This window comes from Myotis nattereri (assembly GCF_964212035.1).
Source record: "Myotis nattereri genome assembly, chromosome: 8".
Lineage (NCBI taxonomy): Eukaryota > Metazoa > Chordata > Mammalia > Chiroptera > Vespertilionidae > Myotis > Myotis nattereri.
In genome coordinates this window covers 12,587,895-12,615,569 of record NC_138083.1, presented here as the reverse complement: position 1 = coordinate 12,615,569, position 27,675 = coordinate 12,587,895, and the positions used below count along the sequence as shown (strand labels likewise).

Sequence of the window (27,675 nt, the reverse complement as noted above, 5' to 3'; positions counted from 1 at the left end):
TTGATTTTATTGCCATTTCAACCCCAACTTTAAAAAAATGCTCATAGGCCCCATCCAGTTGGGCTCAGTTGAGAGAGGGTTGGCCTGTGAACTGAAGGGTCTCGGGTTTGATTCTGGTCAAGGGCACATGCCCAGGTTGTAGGCTCAGTCCCCAGTAGGGGCCGTGCAGGAGGCAGCCAATCAATGATTTGCTCTCATCATTGGTGTTTCTATCTCTCCCTCTCTCTTCCTCTCTGAAACCAATAAAAATATATTAAAAAAAATAAATTTTAAAAAATGCTCATGGATCAGAGCATTGCCCCAATATGCCAAGATTGTGGGTTCAATCCCTGATTAGTACACATACAAGAATCATCCAATGAATGCATAAATCAATGGAACAACAAATCAATGTCGTCATCCCCCCCTTCCATCTCCCTCTTCCTTGGTCTCTCTAAAAATCAATAAAAGAAATTTATTAAAATGCTTATGGGGCCATAGAAAAACAGGTGGGCCCAATTTGGCCTACTGGCTGCAATCAGCTGACCTCTGCTCTAGACCCTTTTATATTGTTTGATTCTAATTCTTTACTTTTTGTATGCATTACTATTACAAAATAATGCTTAAGAGGGGAGCTTGAAATTTTAGGTTTATCAAAAGGAGATGGGTTAAAGTTGGGTGCAGGTACCCCCTACTGGTAAGAAGTGAGCACCGAGATGGAAATCCCTGTTTTCCTGCACTACCACCTGCCTCACTCCACCACCAGATAGCAGCACAAATCCACCTAAAACCCGGCCTTCCCCACACCAGCTGGGACGTTGGGGGCAGAAGTCAACCCACACATACCTATTTTATTTTACCCAAGGTATGTTTAAAAAATGGAACCAGCATTTAAAAAATCTGGGTTTGCAGCTCCTCTTTATTTAACTTTATTTAAAAATATTTTTACTTGAATTTCATTGGGTGACATTGGTTAATAAAATCATATAGGTCTCAGGTATACAATCCTACAGTACATCATCTGTATATTGTATGGTGTATTTATTTACCACGCCAAGCCCAGTTCCTTATGAATAGCAGCTGCCCTTTGGGGCCTGATGGCTCCAGGCTATCCAAGTTCTCAGAGTCAGCTGCTGTTTCTCATCCTGCCCTGTTGCTGTTTTCTCATAGGAGACATGTTTCACGGGACACCTACCTCCTCCTCTCCCCCTCCCCACTTGGGCCGTAGGCAGGTGTTAGAGCACAATGGCTCTGAGTCAGATTAGGGCTGATTCCAGCCCTGCCATCTACTAGTTTTGGGTATGTTACATGACCTTGTTGCCTCAGTTTCTCCATTTGCAAATGGGTGTATTCCCCTTTCAGAGCTGCAGGGACTGCCTGATAGGACCCGATGTAGAGAGCTCTCCACAGTCTGGCACATGACAAGTACTCAGTAGGTACTACCATTTTCCCCTGTCCTGCTCTCATATAGGCACTTGTTTGCAACACCCCCATCTCACAAATGACCCTCACACTCCTGACCTGACGCAAAACATACCTCCTGTTTGTGTGTGTGTGTGTTTATTTCAGAGAGGAAGGGAGAGGGAGACATAGAAACATCAGTGATGGGAGAGAATCATTGATCGGCTGCCTCCTGCACGCCTCCTACTGGGGATCGAGCCTGCAACTCAGGCATGTGCCCTTGACCAGAATCGAACGGTGACCTCCTGGTTCTTCGGTCGATGCTCTACCACTGAGCCATGGCTGCTGGGCCTCCTTCTGGTTTTGAACACATTTTTGAATTCAAGAGTATGGAAGTGGTCTGAGCGTGAGGCCTGGCTCTGCCTTACTAGCTGTGGGCAAGTCACGTCACCTCTGTGGACTCAGGCTGTTTATTTGCCGGCTCAGGAGAACTAACTCAGGTTGGTAGGGCCTGGAAAATCTCTCCAGCAGGCCTGGGAGTGGGAAACCAACACCTAAACCGCAAGACTGCTTTTCTGGCCCCTCCAAAGGGTTTGGTTGTCGGCCCTTTCCACTGTGGATTTCTTTGATAACACCTTTTCTTTTGGGAGCCATCCCTCTCTCCTCACATCCTGTGGCTTGGGAAGTGTTGATCCTGCCTCTGCAATTCCAGGTGAACATGTTTCAGCCCTGGCCAATCAGAACACCTCTCCACCACCATGCCCTCCCTCCCCCACGGTGATTGGTTCAGGAATAAACACATGACCCAATCCAGGCCAATGAGAACCTGCCCTGGGGGTTTTGCTGTAACTGCTGGGAAAGGAGACTTCCCACTGAGATTGCTGAGCTGGTCCAATGTCAACTCAGAGAAAAACAAGAACTAGTTAGAGACTACGTTCTGATGAGTCATGTGAGCCCGAGTCTTGCCAAACTTTAAGTCAAAACCTCTTGTGAACTTTTCAGTTATATGAACTTATAAAATTATTTTTGCTTAAGTTTTCTGTAACTTATGAGTTGATGAATTCTAAAACCCCTTCCTTTTGTGGTCCCTTTAGACACTCACAAATCAAAACTCTAGTGGGAGACAAACTTTAAGGAAATTAAAGTTATGGGTCACAATTTTTAAAAAGAGCTTTATCTGTGACTGCTCTAAGAGTCTTTTGTCATTTCTCTGTCCTCAACAGGCTTTTTCTTCTAATATTGTAGAAATTCTCTAGCCCAGACTAGATATTGATTGGAATGCGTGTAGTGTTCACTACTGAACCCCAGTGCCTAGCACATAGGAAATGCCTTATAATTATTTGTTCAGTGAATGAACAAGTTACTCATTTGTCTGAAATGTTGTGTCTCCCCACTTGCCTCAGCCTAAGAGGTTCTGTGTAATGTCTTTTTTAACCTCATCTTCCACCTTCCCCTTGCTCACTTCAGTCCAATCACACTGTCTCTTAAAAACCCCAAGTTGTTCCTGCCTCAGGACCTTTGCACTTGCTGTCCAGTCAAGAGGCCTCTTTCCCCATTCTTTCCTCAGCTGGCTCCTTATCTTCCTCTAGATCTCAGCTCAAATGTCACCTCGTCAGACAGGCCATCCCAGACCACACTGTCAAACAGCCCCACTCTGCTTTCTCTATGCTGTTTGATTTTCTTTACAAATCAACATCTGAATGCCCATGTGCATTTATTTCTGTTTATTGTCCCTCTACCCAGGAGGTCATCTCCACTAGGGTAAGTCATTTTCTGTTTATGTTCACTGCTGTGCCCCAGGGTCCAGGTCAGAGCCTGGCACACACTAAATGCCAATAAACATTTGCTGAAGGAATTCACTAATGGGGATCAGCCTTAATACTCTATCATCATGATCTCCTGTAAGAGGACCATTCCTGACCAAATCATGGATCCCCTCCAAGTGTTTGAAGTGGATATCAACATTAATTCACTGTCTCAGGTGACAAAGCCCCCATCCTGAGCCCAGAGTTGGGGGGTGGGGAGGGGAGCTAGGAAGAGGCTAGGGGTGGGGCCTTACCCTCCAAACTTCTTACACCCCTTCCCCAGCCAACCAGGAAACAGGAGGTAGCCCAGGTTAAGTAGACTCTTGCTGCTTTGTTATAAATATATTATGTACATCCAAAACATGACATTAAAATATCACTCCGTGTTACAGAAAAGATATTAAGGCTTTCTATTATTTACATTAAACAAGCAAGCACCTTTAAAAAAAAAAAAGCCCACTCTTCCTTCTCTGACATCCCCCTAGCCAGAGGGGGTACTGTGTCCCCTTCCAAATGCTCAGACCCATCGTAGGGGCTGTGCCCTGTGAAGTCCTCCTTCTTTCATGTAGAAACATCAGCTCGGGCTGGAATCACGTGGGCAGATCGGGGAGGGGAGGAGAAGGTCCAGACTTGGGCAGGGATTCTGGCTGCTTCTGGCCACCTGCCCTCAGACCCCTGCTGTACTTTGCCATCCTTAAATAGACAGGCTGGGCAGGGGCTGTCCCCCAAGGCCTTCAGGGTCAGTTTGCAGGGCAATGCTCCAGGGACACTTAGGTGAGCCTGGGGGCTCCTAGACCACTGGGAGAAGACAAGGAGGGACAGACAGGAGGATTAGTGGCCTTAACAGCAGCCACACGGAAGGGCTGCCCAGTGGGGCTGGGGGCGTCAGAGTGTGGGGAGTGGGTGAATTTCCCCTCTACCCAAAGGGCTCCTTACTCTGCAGTCAGGCTTGGCAGACAGAGCAGCTCAGGTAACTAAGGAGGGGGCCGAGGAAAGGAAACGGAAAAAAAAAGGGAAATGAAAAATCAGTGGCTCAAGTATTGTGTGTCACAAAGGGTGGGCTGGGGGTGCCCGGGCCCAGCTCAGGAGGCGTCCTCTCCACATGGAGGGGCCAGCACGAGGAAGGCTGGAATTTGGCAGATGGCTTCGGTTTGGGGAGGCCAAGGAAGGTTGGCAATGAGGTGGCAGGCTGGAGGCGTTATTTGATCTTCTGGGCCCATTTCATGTCATCTGCCCGAGGCTTCTCGCCTGTCAGGCCCTGGATAAGGTCCTCTAGGCGTCTCCAGAAACCCATCTTCTCCAGAGGGTAGTTGAGCCAACCTGCAGCGGAAACAGGGCACCAAGGGGTTGAATGGGAGAGGAGCGGTTGAAGGAATAGAGAGAGAGCTGGTCCTACCTGAGGCAGGAGCAATAGGGAGTGGGTTGTCAGAAGGGAGGGGACAAGGACTGATCAAGGAATCTAGGAACAGGGGCCTCCCACCAATGGGCTCAGGAACGGCTTGGACATGCCCTCATTCATTCACTTTCTTATTGAGCACTTACTGTATGCTAAGCATAGTGGCAGCATCTCTTATCACTTGGCTCAAATGCCACCTCTCCCAGGAAGCCTTCCCTGACCACCACTTAAACCACACTCCAGGCCTGTGATGCCCCGCTTTTCTTTATAGCCTTCCTGATAATGTAACTAATCTCATTAATTCAGCACTTCCATGTTATTTTGTTGAGTTTTCTCCCCAACCCTCAACTAGAATGTCAGCTCTGAACAGCAGAACCTCATGTTTTTCCACTGTTCATCCCCAGTGCCAAGAATGGTATCTAGCACATGGTAGGTGCTCAATTCATATTTCTCACAGTTTTATTTCATATCTGCATTACAATCTCCCAACCAAACAAGGCAGATACTATTATCAGTCCCTTTTTCCACACGAGAAAATGAAAACTTAGAGGGGAGTTTTCCAATTAGTAGCAGGCCAAACCAAGATTGACCCCAGGCCTGGCTCAGCAGTTCACTGAACTCCTAAATGGCCTAAATTCTATCCCCTCCACCTTCTCTCAAAGAGTATGACTTGCAGCCGAAACCGGTTTGGCTCAGTGGATAGAGCGTCGGCTTGCGGACTGAAGGGTCCCGGGTTCGATTCCGGTTGGGGGCATGTGCCTGGGTTGCGGGCACATCCCCAGTAGGAGATGTGCAGGAGGCAGCTGATCGATGTTTCTCTCTCATCGATGTTTCTGGCTCTCTATCTCTCTCCCTTCCTCTCTGTGAAAAATCAATAAAATATATTAAAAAAAAAAAAAAGAGTATGACTTGCAAAAAAAATTTTTTTTGTGGCTCTCAGTTCTGCCTCCAGAAAAACAAAACAATCCCTCCCCCAGCCCCAGCAGCTGACCGAGTACCCGCTATGTGCCAAGCACTTTGCATCTGCCATCTTGCCATTCACACCCAGAAAAGCTGGTAGTGAAGGAAGTGCCTGCAGACCCATTTTGTGGATGAAAACACCACATCCGGGAGGCTTGGGTCCTCTAAAGGCACACCTGGGGGAGATGACAGGTGAACCTAACTTGGTCTGACTTGATAGCACCTTATATACTTAACCTTGGAAGAAACTCAACTCGTCCTAGAAAACAGGCTCACCCGATTCACCTCACCTCTCTGGTGGCACTGGCCCATTACCAACGGCATATGTGCCTCCTGACTGTTCCTCAGCCACTCTAGGCATCTTCCTGCCTCAGGACATTTGTACTTGCCATTCCCTTTGCTTGGATGGGTCCTTCCTTATTTATCTGCAACTATCTGCACTCCTACCACATTCCAGCTTTCTGATCTCCTTACATGACAGCCACTCCCCTCGCCCCCACACCCCATGACTCTCTGCCCTTCACCCTGCTATGCTTTCCTCCGTAGCATTTCTCAGACCTGGACTTGGTCCTCTCTCCTGTCATACTTCCGCTCATAAGCCCTCCACTCCAGTCACAAGAGCCTCCTTGCAGCTCCGCAAACAAAAGCGCATGCTCCTGCCTCAGGGCCTTTGCACACTGTTCCTGCAACTGGCAGTGCTCTTCTTTCAGATCTGCGTGACTTTCTCCCTCAGTTTCAATGTCACGTTCTCAGTGAGGGCTTCCCGGACCACCCCACTTAAAGGGAAAATTTCCCCATTTCCTTCCACCCCTGCTTTATTTTCCTCCACAGCAGTTAGCACTATCAGATGTAGGGCTTGTTTATTGTCTGGAATGTCCCCTATTAGAATGTAAATGCCTTGAAGACAGGATTTTTGCCAGTATTGTTCAGTGCTGTGTCCTAAGCCCAGAGGAGAGCAGTGCCTGGCATATAGTAGGTGCTTAATAAATATTTGTTCCATGAGGTGGGGTTGGGGAAGTTCTGTCTTGTTTATGGCTGTGTCCTTAGCACCTAGAAGAGTGCCTGGCATATAGTAGGTGCTCAATAAATGTGTTCTGAGAGAATGTTCACACAGGGCAAGGACTGCATGACCTTCCACTGTGACCTGTGCCCTCCTGATCCTGAGGATGGAGTTGTAGCTGGAGTGGGGGGGGGGGTGTGTGTCCTGTTCTATGCCGCCTTCTAGCCGCACCTGTGGTGATGCAGAAGTAGGTCTCGTGGGGTGAGACGTGGTGGATTCGATGGTGTTTACGTGGCAGGATGACATGCCAGTCCTGCAGGAGGATGACCCAGCGCGGTAGCCCAAAGTACGTGTGCGACCATTTGTGAATCTGGTTGGTGAAGGTGCCAAAGATGATCAGGCAGAAGACGAAGCATTTCCAGGGATACAGCTGCTCCAGGGCTTCTGCAGGGTGGGGAGAGGGTGGGTACCCATAAGGCCCACATAATTGTCACATGGGGTTGGAGGCCGACCACCAGCTCCGGGCAGCTCCCATCCCAGGGTAGCACCCAGACCTCCCTGCAGCCTCCCATGTGGCCCCAGCAGTAAGCTCAGACTCCCCTTTGCTCAGTGGGCAGATAATGAATAAGCATAAATAACAATAATGTGGCCTCTAGAGTTGCAGCACTGGGCTCAGATCGCTGCTATGACATTTCTTGGCTGTATGAACCTGGGTCAGTGGCCCTGGCTCTTTGAGTCTTAACTTCCTCATCAATAAAATGGGAATAAGTTGCCCAGCCGGTGTGGTTCAGTGGTTGAGTGTCGACCTATGAACCAGGAGATCATGGTTGGATTCCCGGTCAGGGCACATGCCCGGGTTTTGGTCTCAATCCCCAGTAGGGGATGTGCAGGAGGCAGCCAATCAATGATTCTCTCTCATCATTGATGTTTCTCTCTCCCTCTCCCTCTTCCTTTCTCTCTGAAATCAACCAAAATATACTAAAAAAAAGGAAATAAGTCTTTGTCCAGGTTCCCTAGAAGCACAGCCTGAGAAGGATTTGGGGGCTCTGTGATTTATTGGGGGGTGGGGGAGTGAGGGGAATCCTCTCTTCTGGAAGAACATCTGAGGGACTGAGGGAAGCAGGACAGGAGAAGAGCTAAGCAAAGATGGGGTGGGGGGAGTCTTGCTTCAGCCGATCCTGAGGGGAACTCTGGAGTGTGAATGGCTCCATAGAGTCGGTCCCATTCAGAAATGAGGGGGCTGGTCTTCTGTAGGTGTTTCCTGTCACTGGCTTCAGGCTTATCCTCAGGGGCGAGGTGGGACCTGCCCTAGCCGTTCTCAGAAGGGGCAGCTGGGAGTTGTTAGCGGCCCCCCTCACAGCAGCAGTGAGGGACGGTTCCACCCCTTGGGAAGAGGGTGTGGGAGGGGCACCACAGCACCTACTACCACAGATACTCATCACATCTACCCATAGGGAGGTTGCTCTGAGGATCAGTGCGGTGTCAAATTGTTAAAACAAGACCTGGAAAAGGAAGGACAGTTTCCCCACCTGACAGTAAGGCTCAGGGAGATGAAGTGACTTATTTTGGGACAAGTTCCCTCCCTAAAATAGGTAGGGCAGAGATCTGAATGCAGGACTGTCCGAGTTCACAGCTGATCCTCTTTCTACTAAGCCAGTGCAGCAAAACCAGCTCTTAGGCAGATCATACAAATACGCAAGGGGGTGGGGGGTGTGGGACAGCAGGGAGTAGTGGGGACTGTGGCAAACTGGGGAGAGTGCATTCCTGTCTAAAGGTGGCAGCTGCACTTCGCTCCAGCCCAGTGAGGAAGACAAGTGGGAACAAGGGCCCAGGGTGGCCAGATCGGAATGTTGAAGAGAAGCTGGAAACACAGGTCTTTGTGTCAAATATCCCAATGTTACATGAAGGTAACAACACTTTTTATAACACTGTGAGGGCCCACACACACACAGAAGCCACAGGAGGCTCATGAGCACATGAGTGTGTGTCTCCGTGGCCCCCTGGAGGCCCACCACCAGCCGGCACGCTCACCAGGGCTCTGGGTGTGGAACTGGTAGGCCATGTTCACCAAGGGCAGCAGTGTCACCAGGCAGTTGTCCCCATTGGTCTCGATGAAGTCATGGCGTGTGATGGCTGTTGGGTCGATGTGATGCTCCCGGAACGGCCGGATGAAAGCCTGGGGTGGGATAGGGAGGCGGGAGTGGGGATCGATCCAGCCAGTCTGTCTACGCTGGCCGGCCACTCCCAGTCTCCAACACACACATAATTTGAGCTTGGCTTTGGGATGCCAGAACATTCCACCATGCCACTGATGCCACAGACCCCACCCAGCCTTCACGGTCTAGTTCTAGCAGAAGACAGGTCGAAATGACCTGGCAGGGACCACGGGCTGGTACTGCTCCCCTTTGGGCCTGCGTCCCAACCTGGGCTATGAGACAAGCTCCACCCTCTTTCCCACCCTAAGACAGGGAAACAGAGGCTCAGACAGGAAAGGGAACTCACCCAACGTCAGAGAGCCCGACCTCCTTCCAGAGGAGACGGGCTGGGGCTGGGTCAATATACGCACCTTCCCCACAATGGGCAGCTCCACGGAACCCCAAGTGTCGGCTCCCCAGTGCACCAGGCCAGACAAGAAGTCAGCAATGAGAGCCCCTGCAACTGTGGACAAGACCAGATTGAGAATGGCGAGGGGGGCAGGGGCACACAGGGACATCTCGCCATCTGCCCACTCCAAACCAGGGAGCCCAGCATTCCCTCACTGGCTTGCTCACTCATTTGTTAGGGGAGAGGCCGTCCCTTCCCTACGTGGGGGCTCTCTTTCCTGTGAATGAAGCCTCAGTCTGGTTCTGGCCCTTTCCTTGTTCTGCCCCAGGGGAGCTGTGGGGACTGGAGAGAACACACTGGGCATGCTCAGATCAGCCTAACCGTTCCCTGGGAGGAGCGGACCCTCAGGTGCCCCACACAGGGGAGCCCGCTCTGTTACAGCGCTGCTGGTGACCGGACGGAAATGTCCTTCTGGGATCTGGGGTCAGGAAGTACTTCACTGGCTTATTTTGGTTAGCGTAATAATCTCCAGGGGGGTATCTGTAACACTCAACAATGAAACAAAAAGAGAAGTACATGAGGTGCCGATGGACACCACAGTCCCCAATCCTACCTAGCTTTTATCAACAATACACGTGGTAATTTGGCATCCAGCAGCCTTTTCCTTATCTTTGTTCTCAATTGGTTCAGAACTGGAGTGGGGTCTTTAGGGAAGGGGGAGAGAGAGAGAGAGAGATATCACTCACTCACTTGAGGTTTAGTATGATACAGAGGTTAAGAGCTGTGAGATCTGTACTCAAATTCCAGCCGTAACTCACTAGCTGTGTGATTCTGGGCGTGTTACTTAACCTCTCTGTGCCCCAATTTCTTGAAGATAGATGGGAATGATGATTTAAAAAAAGAGGAACCCACTTATAGCACTTTCTTAGTGTCAGACACAAGTGCTTTACATGCTTGATTTCAATAAGTTCTCATACTCTGTTAGAAGTTGGTACCATTTTTATTTTTAGTTTATAGAGATGGGAACTGAGGTTTGGAGAACAGAAGTTACTAGAACGAGGTAGCATAGATGGCAAGTGGCAAAGCTGGGTTCTTAACCAGCCTTGAGGATCAAATCCAACACAGCAGGATGAACCATCACCATTGTACATCTGGGGAAACTGAGGCAGAGAGGCGACCACCTGTCCAGGTAACACCCCAGTGCCACTCCCATCACACTCCCCTCTCACTGCATCTCAGCCCTCTTGGTGTGTTCCCTTTCCCTTGACACCCTTACATGTCTTGGGTCTTCACATTTGCTTTCCCCTCTGCCTGGAACATTCTTTCCCAAGATGTAACATAGTTCACTCTTCACTTCCTTCCGTTCTTCAAAGTCCTCTGAGGACACCGGATCTAAAATTGTACCTGCTCTTGCCCAGCGGACATGGCTCAGTGGTTGAGCGTCGATCACTGAACCAGGAGGTCACGATTCGATTCCTGGTCAGGGCACATGCCTGGGTTGTGGGCTCAATCTCCAGTGTGGGGTGTGCATGAGGCAGCCGATCAATGATCCTCTCTCATCATTGATGTTTCTATCTCTCTCTCTTCCCCTTCCTCTCTGAAATCAATAAACATGTTAAAAAAATAACTAATAAAATAAAATTGTATCCCCTCTCACCTTCCAGCATTTCCTATCTCCTGTCTCCTTTTGTCCAAGCGCCTGTCCCCTTGGACTTCATTTTTCTGATTACTGTGTCCCTCACAAGGATGTCAGCCCACAAGGTCAGGGATTTTAGGCTTTTGTCTATGGCTGTATCCTGGTTCCTGGCACTTATCAGGGGTTCTGTACAGACTCACTGAATTAATCAATGTAAACACGAAGTACAGTCCCTGGCACACAGTAAACCCTCCATACCTATTATTATCGATGCTGTTGTTATTTGGTCATTTAGTCTGTAAGCAACATTTTGTGAGACCCTGTACTGTGCACCAAGCTCTGGAACCAGAGACGCACCAGATATTGAGCTCACTGTCCCTGTGGCAGAGACACAGGCAGGAAAAGCTATGAAACATGGCAGGGAATGAATGCAGTTCTCAGTGATTGTCAGGGTAGTCCACTGGGTCATGTGACTTCAGGCACACCCTTTCCCTCCCCCTCTCCTTACTCAGTTTCTCTGGTGAACTTGTTCAAGGGCCAGCAAGGCCATTTAAGGGTCCTTTGAGTTCTGCTAGAGCCCTTGGCCCCTTGGTGACAAGAGACCAGGTCACCGGGCCACTGTGGAGGCTGCAGAAAAGTCCCCGGAAAGGGGGTCATGAATGCGGGGGCAAGAGTGGGCATGCAAGTCACTGTGGGCTTGCAAGTATCTGGACCCAAGTTAAAGGGTAGCTGTGAACAAAGACTTTCCAGAGGGCTGGAGCCTCCACCCCATGGATATCGAACATGGGACAGACAGTGGGGGAAGGGAGACACAGCTCTATGGAGCCACCTGCAAGTTCTTGGTGACAAGGCCAGGCGGGCAGGTCGGGACAAGCACTACCTCCTGGCATGCAGAAGCTGAAAGATAAGCCATAGGGTGACACAGGTGGCCGGGTTGGGGAGGGTCAGGGCTCAGCAGGGCCCTCTGGGCCTGTATACTCAGCGCCCCACCCAGGGCTGGGCCGTCCGGCTCCTCAATGACAATGCCGGGAGGGTGGACCCGGGCAAGAGTCAGGGAGGCCAGCGAGACAGGAGACAGGGCTCTGCACTTGCTGATTCCTTGGCTGGCACCGCTCCCTTCCCTAAAGATCCCCGAGTGGCTGGCTCCTCCTCAGTCTTCCAGGTCAGGGCAAACATCACCCAACCCCCTGGTGAAGGCCAGCCTCTCGGCAGGTGCTCCTGGTCACGTCTCTGTGCATTATTTCTATCACGGCACGGTCACCGCATGAGACGGTGTCATTTACTGTCCCCTCTTCTTGGATAGGGGCTCTGAGAAGTCCCCCCGGCCCTGGAGTCCCATGACATGGAAGTGGTAGCCAGGGCAAGGGAAGAGGCAGGTCTACATGCCTCTAAAATCAGCACCCTTTCATGCCCTTAAACTGCACCTCAGTAAGTCCAGGGGCATTAATAGAGCTCCTACTGCATACTACAGGATGCTCTCTATACCAGCGGTTCTCAACCTGCGGGTCGCGACCCCTTTGGGGATCGAACGACCCTTTCACAGGGGTCGCCTAAGACCATCAGAAAACACATATATAATTACATATTGTTTTTGTGATTAATCACTATGCTTTAATTATGTTCAATTTGTAACAATGAAATTGGGGGTCACCACAACATGAGGAACTGTATTGAAGGGTCGCGGCATTGGGAAGGGTGAGAACCACTGATCTATACACACTACCCTGTGTCCACCAGGAGCGACAATGGGGTATGTGGACAAGAGCTAAGGTGAATCTAGATCAAGAGTCAGGGGCCTCATCTCTTGCTACTATATTGCTGTGCCGCCTCGGGCAAGTCCCTTGCCCCCTCTGGGCCTCAGCATCTTTACTTGCATAGTGAAGTGACTCCCGAGGCTCTATCCTGACAACTCTGACTAACGATGCTCTATCTATCTATCTATCTATCTGTTTTTAAAAAATATATTTTTATTGATTTCAGAGAGGAAGGGAAAAGGAGAGATAGAAACATCGATGACGAGAGAAAATCATTGATTGGCTGCCTCCTGCTCTCCCTGCACTGGGTATCGAGCCTGCAACCCAGGCATGTGCCCTGACTGGGAATTGAACCATGACTTCCTGGTTCATAGGTCAACGTTCAACCACGAAGCCAAGCCGGCCAAGCTATTTATTTATTTATCTTCACCTGGGGATATTTTTTCCATTGCTTTTCAGAGACAGTGGGTCAGCCGGTGTGGCTCAGTGGTTGAGTGCTCCCGACTTGGGGGTAGGGAGCAAACTGCAACTCAGGTATGTGCTCTTCACCTGGAATTGAACCTGCAACCTTTCAGTGAGCGACCAATGCTCTAACCAGTGAGAAACACCGGCCAGGGCTAATGATGCCTCTAAATGCTGCCTACAGGTGAAGGCAGCCTCCCAGTGAGTGTGACCTTGTGTCCCCTAATATTCCACGCAACCACTGCTCTGCTTCTTATCATAGATTGGTTTTGCATATTCTAGAACTTCACATAAATGGATTCACATAAATAGTATGTGCTTTTTTGAGTCTAGCTTCTTTCATGAGCATAATGCTTCTAGAATCACCCATGTAGGTGATGCATCAGCAATTCATCCTTTTTATTGCCGAGTCATATTCCATTGTCTGGATGTACCCCGGTGTGTTTATCCATTTCACTATTGGATGTCTGGGTTGTTTTCAGGTATGACTCAAGTGTCATACCTGAATGTCCATGAAAATGTCCATATATAAACCTGTGTGTAGACATAAGCCCCATTTCTCTTGGGTGACGATTTCAGCTGTTTATTTTTACTTGACATTTGTTGGGTACTTTAGGTACCAGGCTCTATGTCAGCACCTTAAAAGTTTTAACTCTTTTAATCCCTACACTGTACCAAGGCCAGTCCTAAGCTGGTTACACATCTTATCTCTGTAATCATCCTAAGCTTTTAATCCTTCCACAGAACAGAAGTAACAATGAAAACAATACAGATGTCCCTGACTTACGATGGTTCAACTTAGGACTTTCCAACTTTACAATGGTTCAAAAGCAATATACATAATAAATCATGATATTTAATAGTTCATTATATATAAGCTTTGTGCGATGATTTTGTCCAACTGTAGGTTAATGTTAAGTGTTCCAAACACATTTAAGGTGGGCTAGGCTAAACAATGGTGTTCAGTAGGTTAGGTGTATTAAATACATTTTTGACTTATGATATTTTACTGGGCTGTAACCCCATCCTAAATTGAGAAGCATCTGCATTAGAAAAACAATGTTTGTGATAACAGTTAATACGGGAGCACTTCCGTGTGCCTGGTGCTATGTAGGTGTTAAAAAGTGCATTACTGGGGACCAGAGCTCCCCGCACCTTAACTATGGGCTGTGCACAGTGACTTCCTTCCAAAGGGAATGCAGTATGGAAGGGGGAGGAGAGTAACTCTGCAGTGGAGAAAGTTGGCAAACCACCTGGGCCAGGGGCAGGGTCAACACCACAATGCTAAGTCATGTTGACAGTATGCACCTTGCTATGATGTGATGAAAATGACAATTTAGCCCAGCCGGTGTGGCTCAGTGGTTGAGCGTTGACCTACAAACCAGGAGATCAGGGTTCGATTCCTGGTCAGGGCATATGCCTGGGTTGCGGGCTCAGTCCCCTGTGGGGGCATGCAGGAAGCAGCCGATCAGTGATTCTCTCATCATTGATGTTTCTGTCTCTCTCTCCCTCTCCATTCCTCTCTGAAATCAATACAAATATATTTTTTAAAAATGACAATTTACCTCTGAGCTCTTCCTCTCAAAACATCTTACCCAGTGTAAGAAAAACACTAGACAAATTCCAGTGGAGGGGCATCCAATCAAATTCCAGTCCTCAAAACTGTGAAGGTCACTGAAAATAAGGAAAATCTGAGAAACTGTCACGGTCCAGGGGAGCCTGAAGGGACATGACAACTACATGTCATGTGACGTGGAATCCTGACTAGGATCCTGGAACAGAAGGAGGACATTAGGTACAAAGGCCACCTGAACAAAGTATGGACTTTAGTTCCTCATAATGTATCCATATTGGAACAGTAATTATAACCAATGTATGGTACTAATGTAAGATATAAGATGTTAATAACAGGGGAAATTGGGGACAGGGTTTTATGGGAACTCTCTTTACTATCTGCTCATTTTCTGTAAATCTAAAATTGTTCTAGCCCAGCCGGTGTGGGTCAGTGGTTGAGTGGCGACCTGTGAACCAAGTGGTCAATGGTTTGATTCCTGGTTAGGGCACATGCCTGGGTTGCGGCTTGATACCCCATAGGAGGACTGCAGGATGTTTCCCTCTCTCTCCCTTCCTCTATCTCTAAAATCAATAAAAACATACTTCAAAAAAGTAAAGTCTATTTAAAAAAGTGTATTATCTCACTTCATGTGTACTGAGATGGGCCCTATCAGATCTTGACCTCCAGAGGAGAAAATGAGAGGGGGTAAGGACTGCTCAGGCCACACAGGGCTCCTAGCAAGTGGCCAGAGACCATCGCAAGGTGTTCAGGATGACATGAACCTTCCTGTTCGTCTGGGAAATAGGAATTTTAATAGTGCTCACTTCACCTAACTAAAGTCAAGTTAGTGAGATGCGCTAATGCAAGTCACGTGCTTAGCATGGGACACAGTAAGAGCTCCCCAAATGTAGCTATAGTGAGTGGTTTAAACATTACGCTCCTCTCAGAGCCTTCTCATGTGTTACATGACCAGCACCGGCCTTTGCGGGCTGCGGGGCCAGGAGGGATGTATGCTAGAACAGAGGTCAGGAATCATTCTAGGAGAGAATGAGTTCTCCCCTTCTGGGAGGAAATGGCTCTGTGATCCCCAGGCCTCTGAGGATGGATGTTTTTAGACTCTAGGCCTGCTGCCTGAGGCTGCTTTAATGGGGGCAGGGGTGGCAGAGGCGGGCACACAGAAGCTTCTTTGTCCCAGCTGGTGGCAGTGGCTGGCAGCTGGCTCACCCTGGGGATGCCTTCGGTTCAGTTACCTCCCTCTCTGCAGGACACTGTGGGGTGGGGGTAGGAATAGGGGATGACTCACTCCAGGCTATCTTGACTCAATGGGTGACCTTGAGACAAACCCTGACCTTGAGACTTCCCCACAAGTCACCCAGCAGGGACTGCTTCGCCTCTGCCCAGCTCAGGGCCTGGTACGGAGACAGAGTGACGAGACAGAGTGGACACTGCGGAGGGCTGGTCCAATATGGTCCTGAGCCAAACCCTAGCTTTGAGCTCAGATGCTCCGCCTGACCTAGCAGGCCTGCCATGACCTGAGGCCATGTGACCTGTGTCCTCACTGCGGACCTTGCACCCCCTGTGCCCCTCACCTGGAACACCCTCTCCTGTTTGTCTGGCAGAAAACTCCTACTCTCTCTTCCAAAGACCAACTCACAAGTCCACGTCCTCTTCCTCTACTTCCCCCAAGTGCAGCACAGCTCAGCGCTCCCAGGGCTGTTCATCTGTTCACTCATCATTCACAACAGTCGTCCCGGTCAGGTCCCTAATGCCTGCCCAGTGGTCTCCTCACTGCCCCCCGAGTCTTCTGGAAACATATTCTCTTGCCGTGCCTCCCACCCCTTGGCTGGCTCTTCCTCCTCTCCCCAACCTGGAAGCACCAGTGGCCTCAGGCTCTGTTCCTACTCAGTTCCGGGGGGTGCACCTGAGCTTCAAACACCATCTCTACCCTCTAGACCTCCCAGATTAAAAAAAATATCTATCTCTATCTCTATCTCTATCTCTATCTATCTATCTATCTATCATCTATCTATCTATCTATCATCTAATGTTTTTATTGATTTCAGAGAGGAAGGGAGATTTTTTTACTGATTTTCAGAGAGAGATATAGAGAGATAGAAATATCAATGAAAAGAGAGAATCACTGATCGGCTGCTTCCTGCACACCCCACACCAGGGATCGAACCCACAGCCCGGTCATTGTGCCCTGACTGGGAATCGAACCGTGACCTTCTGGTTCTTCAGAGAGTGATGCTCAACCACTGAGCCACGCTGGCTAGGACAGGCCTCCCAGATTTTGATCTCTAGCTGCCTTCCCTGATTCTACACTGGGATTTCCAATTCCCTGCTAGACAGACAACCTTCCTTTGGCTCTCAGGCAGGCATTTCAAGCATCTACCCTCAAGCCAGCTCCTTCAGCCTCATCCATTCAGGCCAAAAGCCTGGAGTAGCCGCTGACCCCACCCCTCTCACCTCCACAGCCAATCTGGCAGCATATGAGTGGCTCACCTTTCACGGCTCACTCCTAATCTGACAACTTCTCACCACCTCCTCTGCCCTACCCACGTCTGGGGCACCATCTTTGTCTTCTCTCTGGCCCTTGCTCCCTGCCCCCTGCATTTTCCCTGCAGGATCAGCTCCCTGTGGGAAACTCACAAATGACTGACTGCTCACAGCCTTTAGAATAAAACCCCGGGCCTCCTCTTTATTCCCCAAAGCACTGGACATACATCAGCCTCAGGACCTTTGCACTTGCAGTTCCCTTTGCCTAGAATACCAGGCCCCCTCCCTCCCCTCTTTCAGGTCTCTACACAAATGTCCCTGACCTTACCTCTTCCCCGCCTACTCCCTTATCTTGATTGTGTGAGCAGCATTGCACCATCTGTTTGCGCTTATTAACTGGGCACCTTTTTGTGCTTCTGCTTTGTCTTGTTTCAAAGGCCTTGCAGAGGCACCAGAACCTCTGGGGAGATAATGCTGGATGGGGGCGGGCTCTGTAGGTGGCACAGTGCCCTTACAGCCTACGCAGTTAACAGAGAAATCAGTGCAGCTACTTAAACTGATTAGGGACTGTGTAAACACTGCTATCGGGATTGTCTGTTCTTATCAGCCCAGAGGCAAAAGTATGAGATTGGGAAGCTGCAATCAGATGCACTGACTGGACAGTCAGAGATCGCCTGGGCCCAGGGCTGGAAGCTGCCTGGTCCCAACCCTGGAAGGGACTGACGACCAGCCTGGGATGCCCACTGTCCCGGCTCTGATAACACACACGTAGGCTTTGAGGCTGCCGATCCGTTGCCCAAGTGGGCCCACCGTCTAGAACACCCTCTCCGCTCAGTGCTAACAGGTGGCTGCACAGTCCCCGGTTCAGGCGCCATGCAGTTCTGAATATGTGACCCCAGACTCTGCTGCCGCCTGGGTGAGGGCCAATGGGCCAATCACCTGGCTACTCAGAGGATGGTGATCCGAACCTTCTCACTAGGCTGCCACCAAGAGTTAAAAGTGCCCAGCCTGGGGCCTGGCATGTAGGCACTCGGGAAATATCCACTGTTAAACCGGCCATTGAGGCAGACGGTCCAAGCCCTGGTGAGTGGGCCTGCCACCCCTCTATTCAGTCACTGGCCCTCTCAGCAGTTATGCACACCTGCATGTTGCCCTCACACCAGCTCTAGGAGGCAAGGACTGTGGGCAGCTTCCCTTAGATGATGTGGAAAATGAGGCTCAGAGATGCAATGACACCTGCCCAAGGCCACGCAGCCAAGAGGTGGTGGAGCGGGGACTTGAACCCAGGTCTGCAGGGGCCTGCTTGTCACCACCTCAGATGGGGCTTTAAGGCTCACACTGTCTGCATTACTGTCCTTGAATGAGAGGCTGGAGGTGCAGGTCCCACTCATCCCCGGGCAGAGGGGCACGTCTGGCACATCTGGCTCCTGTGGGTGGGGCCCAGGCTCCCCAGCGCTGGATGGACGGGTTAGTCTCCCCTCCAGCTGGCCTGGCCCTCTCGCACATGCTCACTCCTACCCTAGACCCAGATGGCTTATTTAGCCTGAGCACTCCTGGCTTAGGTGGCCAGAATGCTTTTAATGAGATTGTGGGAGCTGGACGCTAGAAGTGGAAACAGTGACTTAAGAACTATGTCGTGCTTCCAGCTTGAGGTGTGAGCGACTCTAGGCCAGTCCCTTCTCTGAGCCTCAGTTTCCTCATCTGAAAAATGATGACGACTATAGCATCTACCTCCGAGGCTGTGGATGGGTGCGGACTGACCGGGAGAAAACACTCAGTAGGTACTAATAAGTTGCAGCTTGCTCATTCATTCATTCAACAAGTATTTATCAAGCACCTACTGTGCGTGGCCATGTGCTTGGGGTTGGGGACATTGTGGTGAACAGACAAAAATCTCTACTCTCAAGAAGCGGACATTTGAGTAGGAGTGTGTCCAGTACATAGCAGAGGCACAGTAAAGAGGCCAGTGTGGTGGGACCAACGTGAGCCAGAGAAGAGTGGAGGGAGATGAGGTCTGAGGAGCTGGGGCCAGGCTCTGCTGAAAAGTTGGTGTTTCATTCTTAATATACAGGGGGGTGGCATGACATGACTGAGGTGCTAACAGGGGCCCTCTAGCTGTGTGTGGGGAATGGAAGCAAAGGTGGAAGTGGGGAGACCAGGGAGGAGGCTCCTACAATAGTCCAGGCGGGAGAGGATGGTGGCTGGACCAGGGTGGGGACAGTGCAGGTAAAGAGTCATGGTTGGATTCTGAATGCATTTTGAAAGTAGAGCCAAGAATATTTGCTGATGCTTTGGATGTGGAATGTGAAAGAAAGAGGAGCTAAGGATGACGCCCTCTAAGGATTTTGGCTCAAGTGACAGGTGCCACTGACTGAGAGGCGGAGTTCCCACAGCACGGACTGAACTGTGTGCACGCACATGAGCACGCATGTATACACATGTGCAAGTCGCCATCAGAGGGGCACAGACACTAGCTATGTCCCTGGCCCCCGTGGAAACGGAGGCCGGCAACAGAGCCAGGGGAACTCACCGACACCCAGCATGACGAAGGGCGTGTGCTCCCAGCGGGCCAGCAGCAGGAGGTGGACCACGTTGTGGGCAATGAGGCTGAAACACAGGACCACACAGCACCACTCCTGGAAGCGCTTGCCTGTGCGGAGAGAGGGGAGAGGTGAGCATGGAGGGCAGCTTCTCATTCCCAAGAGAAGCCCGAATCAGGACGTGGGTGGGGAATCTCCTCTTTAAATGTTACCCTAGACCGTTTGGCTCAGTGAGTACAGCTTCGGCCCCGGGGACTGAAGCGTCCTGGGTTCGATTCCAGACAAGGGCATGCACTTTGGTTGTAGGTTCGATCCCCTGCTTCCGTAGTGGCATGTGCAGGAGGCAACCAATCAACGTGTCTCTCTCATATTGATGTTTCTTTCTCTCTGTCTCTTCCTTTCCCTTTTACTCCCTCTAAAAATCAGTGGAAAAGAATCCATGGATGAGAATTTAAAAAAAAAAAAGTTGCCTATTTTTAATAGGCACATGAGCTTGGACAAGCTGATTTACTTACTGCAGCTTTGTTTGAGGTGTCAAACCATTGGAAATAACCTAAGTGTCCATGGCCTGGGGGACCAGCCAAATTACTCTGGTCCACAGCATCTCTGCGACCAGGAAATAGCCAGGGTGTGCACACATTAGAACATCCAGGACATACTGGTGAGCGCAAACAGCAGGCATTTATATCAAAAACAAAAACTATAGTTAAGACTAGCTTTTCACTTACGCCTTTTTGAATTTAAAATTTGCGAATGTACTATCCAAAGTCTTTTCCTGTCATTTTAAATCAAAATTTTAAAAAAGTAACAGGAAATAAAAATAGCATGTAGGTGACACAGAATTTGTGACAGGGCCTCTGAGAATACTGCTTTCCCAGGCAGCGGGTCTCAAGGGCATGGAAGACTCTTAATGATAATAATTTCCTTATCATTAGTGTTTAACATCTACTAAGCAGTTACCCTGTGCCGGGTACCAGCTGAAGTGATGCTATTTTGCAGATGAGAAATCTGAGGGTCAGGGTGGTCCCAAGGAAGTAACTCAAAACTATCCAGCTAGTCAGCTACAGACCAGGATCCTGTGGCCAGAGGATCTGGCTCCTGAGACCCTGCTCTTACTTGTCCTGTTGTCCCTGGTCCCTCCCGCCATGACGCTGACCACATTCTGGGACAGGATCACCTTAAACAATAGACCAGGCAGCGAGTGATTCGCCATCAAAGGGGCCAAGACACATCAAGTTTTCTCCTGTATCTGTCCTCTCCTCTCTTTAGTGCTTTGGGTATGCTGTTTCCTTCACCCCTCCACACCAGGCTGACTTTGGCACTGCCCTTAAAAACCTCAACCTGGAACCTCTGCTTCCAGGAAGCCATCCGTGATTCCTCCTCTGACCCCCGGGCTCCCCCAACATAGAGGGACTGTCCCTGCGTGTCCAAATGTGAACTCAGGAGGCCTGTCTGGTTTGCTCACCAGGACCCTGGCACACAGTTGGTGCTCAATAAATGCTAGTGGAATACAATTCCACTATGATAATCCTAAAGGAAAAACTGCCAGGCTTTGTCTTTGGGCTCCTCTTCCCAAAGCAGCTTGGGAAGGAAACATCCTTTGTCCCTGATAGGGAAAGAGGCTGAGAGAGAGAGAAAGGCCTTGTTCAGGCCCTACAACAGCAAGCTGCTCCTGAGTCAGGTCAGAATAGCTGCCCTCTCTGTGCCCTGTGAAAAGACCAAGATCCAGAGTGGGGAAGGACTGTGCCCAGAGTCACATTCCCTCAGTCCCGTCTCACACAGATGAGGGCACTGAGGTCCAGGCATAGCTACAGGGGTCATGCAGCAGCAGCAGAGCGCCTCGAACCCCGTGCTTCCTGCTTCTTGGTCAGAGGCAGTTTTCTTTGGGTCATGTGGCCCTGCCACTGCAGCAGCCTCCAGCTCAGGCCACCATGATCTGGCCCAGCAGGGCCTTCCCCATCTGGTTCCTCTTTGTGGCCAAAGCCTGGGACTCAGAAGCAGGAAGCTTGGGGCGGGGGGTGGGGAGTCAAGGGCGGGGGGGTGGGGGGGGGAGGTGAGCTGCAGGCAAGGGACAGGTGATTCCTCAATGCCAACTTGTTCACTCACTGCCCAACCTGGCAACAGTATTGGCCAGGCCCCTGCAGTCATCTGAGTTTTTGAGCCTGAGATAAAATGACAATGACAATAACAATGGATGACACCCACGGAGGCCTATCACAGCTGGGGTGTCAGGTTTAGCCCACATCAGAGATGCCACAGACCCACTCCCTCCAGCATATTTTGCTCTCAGTTAAAAAAAAAAAAATTAGCTACACATACACAAAACTCACAGGAAATTCCTATTTCCTGCTTCCCTTGAGAACATAGGACTCTGGCCACCCTGGGGCATGAGCAGCAGGGGTTGCCCCATCAGAAGGGGGTCCTGGCCTGTAGTCCCAGAGCTGAGCCTAGGTTCAGTTCCCCCTGGTCCCTCCCCTACTGGTGGCCTCATATTGGGCGGCTTTCCTTGGTGGCAGTCCTGGCCAGGCCCCTGCAGTCATCTGAGTTTTTGAGCCTGAGGCATAGTCTCTCATTCAAGTCTCAGTCCTTCCAGGGAGGAACTGTTGATCCCATTCCTCAGATGAGGAAACTAAACTGAGGCTCAGGGGTAAAAATGAAGAGCTGGGCCTGGATCCCTGACTCGTAAATGGGACACGATGGCCTGGAGTTTGGGGCTGTCCCGGTTCCAAAGGTTGCCCAGCTCTCTCCCCCTGCCATGGAGAATGTCCTGGAATCTGAGTATTTTCCCGTCTGAACTCTCTTTGGCCTCTGGAATCTGGATCCTTCTGTAGAACAAGGCCTCAACTTTGATCCATAAAAAACACATCTACAATAATAAACAGCCTTCATTAAGCACGTCCTACATGCCCGGGACGACACCAGCAGTAACCTCAGCCAGCCCTCACCATACTCCGTAGACCTTTGCCCCATCCTTCAAAGGGAGAAAGGGAGAGATGAAGTGACTTATTCAAAGTCACTTGAGAGTCACCTGGACAGTCAGTCTGGCAGGGCCTGCATGGCCAAGTGGTCAACATGCTGTCACTTCACAGACTGGTTGACTAGAGCCCAGGGAGGGGAAGGGCTTTGCCCCAGACACAAGAGCTCGGGCTGCCTCTGGCAGAGCGCTGGGCCTTCTTTTCTTGAGCCACCTCTGGCCTGACCAGGGCCCATGAACAGGGCTGAGTTACAGCAGTGACTGCTGGTTGGCCTGGGGAGGGGGCCGGATTGTGTGTGGTGGCTGTGGAGGGCTGGGAGGTGCAGGGGAGGTCAGGAGCCAGGCCTCGGCCATCTCTGCTTTCCTGGGGGCGGGCTACAGCCAGAGCCCTGGCATCAGGCCCAAACCTTCTAATTCAGTCAGACAGGCTCTGAACAACCTGCACTTCTGATGGCCTTTGGCCACTAGGAGACCCTGGACCTCAGGAAAGAGTGGACAGGAGGTGAGGGAGAAGGCAGGAGAGAGAGAGAGAGAGAGAGAGAGAGAGAGAGAGAGAGAGAGAGAGAGAGAATGATGTGAGAGAGAACAGGAATCAAGAGACAGAGATGAGAAACAGAATAAAGAGAAAAACAGACACAGGGACAGAGTATAGGGACACAGAGAATAAAAGAGAAACAGAGGGAAGGAGAGACAAAGAAATGTGAAAAGAACAAGACTGAGGGAGGCAGAGAGAAAGCTTGGCCCAGCGTGTGGCAAGGACCAGGCCTGGCCAGGGAAGGGGCCCATGCCTGTCCCCTGGCTTCAGTCAGGCCCATGTGTGGGACTGAACCTGGGCTCAGCTCTGGGACTACAGGCCAGGACCTCCGCTCAGTGCTCCCGACACCCTCTACCTCTCCTGGAACCCCGTACTGAGAGCCGCTGTGTCTCCCAGGGCAGGGGGCATCCGTAGTTAGCCAGTGGGGAGGTAAACGGCTGACTCTAGAGAGCCCTCAGAATCCACCCCTGGAGCACCTGAGAAGTGCTGTACACATAGGCAGGCATCAGCTGACACCTGCTTCCCCTACAGGCTTGCCCATGAGGTCAGGGGAAACATGCCAGGCCCGCCAGGCCTTTCACAAATCCTGGCACCTGGCACAGGACAGCTGCTGCTGCGAAACTGAAGTCCAGAGTGGAGCGGGCTATGGGACGCTCTGGCTCCCGGCCTCAGGACCAGGCCCCACTCTTTGGCTGGACACTCGGGGCCATGGGATTGGTCTGAGGCTGCCTCACCCCTCACCATTCCCCCCACCCCACCCCACGCTAATCAGATGACTCACAGCTCTCTGCCCACACAGCGCCCACTCTCTCTGCTCTGCTGACCTGCACTGGCCCCGCTGCTGCACGCCCACCTCGGGCTGGCTCACTTCCACAGGAGACTAAGGACACGGAACCTGGAACGTCACCCACCGGTGTTCTGGTTCTGGCCCTGATGCTAAGTGGCGGTGCGACCCCGGGCAGGGCGCTATTCTTTGCTAAGCCTCAGGAAATGTTGTCAAGGTGGAGGGGGCACTCGTGAAGTGCCAGACACGTTAGGGAAACCAAATAGATGCAACCCCTGGCCTAGCCAACTTCCTCTCTGGTACGGGCAGGGGCAAGCCCAATCCAGGCAGGACAAGCGTAGGAAGAACACGCTCTTCTCTATGAAGAGGCCACAGGGGCCTGTTTCCCCTCCTGTAAATGGAGTTCACGCCAAGGTGCTCCTCAGACAACTGTAGAGAGGATGGTACGCGTGCATGTGAGGAAAGTACCCAGGACACGACAGGGCTCAATAAACTGTCTTTGCCTAGTTATTGTTACCAACTGTTACAACGCCAACCCACTTCCGGCCCCAGGAATGTCAAGAATCTAGTTCTGGAACCCAGAAACGTCTCCTACGCTCCCTTTGCTCACTCTGCTCCAACCCACAAGCCTCCTCGCTGTTCCGGACATTTCAGGCACACTCCCGCCTCAGGGCCTTTGCACTTGCTCTATCCCTAGTCTGGACTAATCCGTCCTCAAATATCTTCATGCCCTTCAGAACTCTGTTCAAATGTCACCTATGAGGCCTTAACTGCCCTCCTCTAAAATGTCATTGCTCCCAACATTTCATTCCCCCCTTTTCTGCTTATATATTTGTTCTATAGGGCTTGTCACCACTGGGCAAGCGACGTACTTCCCTCCTATATTGGGCTTACTAAAATGCCAGCCCCATTTTTCCTGTCTTGTTCACCACTTTGTCCCCAAGGTTCTAAACCAGGGACTGGGACAAAGCTGCTTAGTATGTGGTGAGCCTAGTGGCTCACTGTATAGGTTAGGCCCAGAGAGATCAAGGTATTTCCTCAAAGTTACATAATGAAGGGACAGAAGGAAGCCTACAAATTTGGAGAAACCAGTCTGGCCAGTTTCCCTCCTTACATTCCTCATACCCCAGCCCCCAAACTCCATGCCAGGAGGAGTTAGGCCGTGGCTGCAGGTCTGTGGTACCAGGAGGCTGTTGGCAGCCTCAGATCCCTGCATGGCTCTTCTTCAGAGAGTGAGGGCCCTTGGAGACAGCAGAACCAGACAAAGATGCAATCATGGTGAAATGGGGAGATGGTGGGCCCTAGGGGAGGCTCAGAATGCCCAGGTATGATTTGGTTGAAAGCGGGTAGGGTTGGGGTGGGGGGAATGATGAGGGGTGAGGCAGCCTCAGACCAATTCCATGGGCCCCAAGTGTACAGCCAAGGAGTTGGGGCCTGGTCCTGCAGTCCAGGAGCCAGAGCATCCCATAGCCCACTCCACTCTGGATTTCAGTTTCCCAGCAGCAGCTGTCCTGTGCCAGGTGCCAGGATTTGTGAAAGGCCTGGCGGGCTTGGCGTGTTTCCCCTGACCTCATGGGCAAGCCTGTAGGTGAAGCAGGTGTCAGCTGATGCATCAGGGGCTGAGGCTGGGGTTCTGATCTGCGGACCCGGGATTGTTGTCCACAGGGGGGACTGCAGGCCCGGAGGGGAGCCCGATTTCATTTACTCCTAATAACCAATGAAAGCGGGCAGGGATGGACACAAAGGAGAAGGCCTTACCCTCGATTCCCAGGGGATGAACCTGAGGACAGAGAAGTGAGGCAGCTTACTTCGAGGTTCACAGGAAAAGTCAGATTAACAACAAGGAGCGCCTACTCTATGCCAGGCACTGTGCCAAAGTGGATGATCTTATTCCCTTTTCCGAATGACACTAAGGAACAAATAAACTTTACCTTGTAGTACCCATTTTAGAGGTGAGGACACTGAAGCTTAAGAGAGGGAAAGTCGCTTGGCCCTTGGAAGTGCAGGCTGGGTATTTTGGGAAAAGGCTGAAGAAACCATGACAGCACGGGCCAGGTGCCTACATCAGATCAGAAGAAAATCCCACCCAGAGTATGGAATTGCAAGTCCAGAAAGGTCTCTGCTGGTCCTCCACGAGAGAGCAAATGGCCAATGTCATGTAGCCCCAGGTATGACAGAGATGGTATGCAACCCAGGCCAGTCAAGCCAAAGGTGGTAGTGGGCCCTTGCCCACCCCAGGCTAGGGCTGTGCATGGTGGCAAATGTTAAAATGCCAGGATGTTTGACAAACAAAGCTTGGAGTGATGACTATGTTCAGCAGAGGAGCCACTGGCAGCTCCCAGTCACCTGACTCTGGAGTTCTCAAAGGCGGTTCCTTAACCCCTGGGGACACTTGGCCTTCTTGGGGCTAGGCAATGAGATTCCTGGGGCTCAGGAGGAAGTCAGAGAAGGGGGTGGGGACTGATGCTGCTGGAGCATAAATGGTAGGCACGGGTAAGAAGACAGGGGCCTTGGCCTGAGGGCAGAATTTGAGCAAGGGTCTCTAAATTGTGGTCTAGGGGTTATGGGGGCTCCACACACAAGTCCTAATGGAGGGGGCTAATATATCCATCACCATGGGGGAGGGGCAAGGGATAGATGGAGTTGTGGCTTGCGTATGGGAGGAGCTTAAACTAGAGGATTTGCAATGCCCTTCCCACCAGGAATTCTGGAATACCCGGTGAGGGGCTGACTGTCCTTACTGCAGGGAGTTGGTTGGGGGGCAGTGATGGAGTAGGAGGAGGAAATGGTGATCTGTACGTTCAGCCTCTGAATCTACAACTAGAATAGGGCGCTGGGGGAAGGGCGTTTGGGGCATTCAGTAGCTAGGGGCCCATGCATTGAGGTTCCCAGAGCGGGAGGCTGATGTGTCCAGATGTGGGGGCTGAGGTCACTGTTTCCAGCCCAGGACCCTGGCTGAGGCACAGAAGGGGCCCTAGGGTGTGAATGCCGGGTCTGGGAGACCTGGGATGGGGTGTGATTTCTCGGGGCTCGGGGCAGAGCTTGTAGCTGAGGAGCAGCCTCCGGCTTGTAATGGGTTATGGGGTGGGGTGTCCCTAAATCCAGCTGCGGTCTTTGCAGCCGCGGGTGCCCCGGGGCCAGGGTTGGGATCTGGGGGTGCGATGGGAGCTCTGTTTGTAGTCCCGGGAGCTGATATTGCAGTTCCTTGATATGGGGAATCTAAGCATCCAGAAAGCCTCGGGACTGGGTTCTGGCTTGGACTTCGAAGTGGCGCTGGGATGGGGTCCCCAAACTTGCAACATAAGCCGAGGCTGGAGTTCTGCATCAGGGCCTGAGGCTGCGGTTCCGATCTGGGGACCCGGGATCGCTGTCCGCAGCCCGGTCTGGGGACTGCAGGCCCGGAGGGGAGCCCGAAGGTCCTACCTGGCGAGTAGAGCGCGGCCAGCTCGCGGGCCCCGGCGTGCTGCGCGCCCCAGCGCCGGCAATACGCTGCTTCGTCCTCGTCGAGCTCCGGCTGCTGGCCCGGCCCGTCCTCGGCGCCCTCCATGGTCACTGGGCCGGCCCGCTGGATGCGCTCTGCTAGCAGAGGCGGCTGCGGCAGCAGGGCCGCGGAACCGCGGCGAGATCACGCCGCCAATGACCGCCCAACGACGGGGGTGGTGGCGGCGCCGACCGGGGCCTCGCCCGGCCGCGCGTCACAGCCAATCATAGCCCGCGCCGGGGACGCGCCGGCGAATCAGCGGCCTCCGAGCCACAACCAACCGGGGCGCGCCGGGGGTCGGCCCGCAGCTGGGCGCAGCTGGGCGCGGAAGCGAGGGGCGGTGGCGCGTCCCTGCCCGCCTCGCTCCGCC

At 51.6% G+C, this 27,675-nt stretch overlaps 1 protein-coding gene across 1 annotated transcript; it reads right to left on the bottom strand.

Moving 5' to 3' along the window:
- Positions 1-883: 883 nt before the first annotated feature.
- Positions 884-27,675, bottom strand: LOC308523010 (plasmanylethanolamine desaturase 1). The gene is made up of 6 exons (XM_081096646.1): positions 27,248-27,675; positions 19,522-19,641; positions 9,108-9,199; positions 8,573-8,717; positions 6,773-6,985; positions 884-4,505 (listed from the first exon to the last, which is right to left on the bottom strand). Exons 1-6 carry the CDS (start codon positions 27,369-27,371, stop codon positions 4,384-4,386), a joined length of 816 nt encoding a protein of 271 aa, XP_080952772.1. The 5' UTR covers positions 27,372-27,675; the 3' UTR covers positions 884-4,383.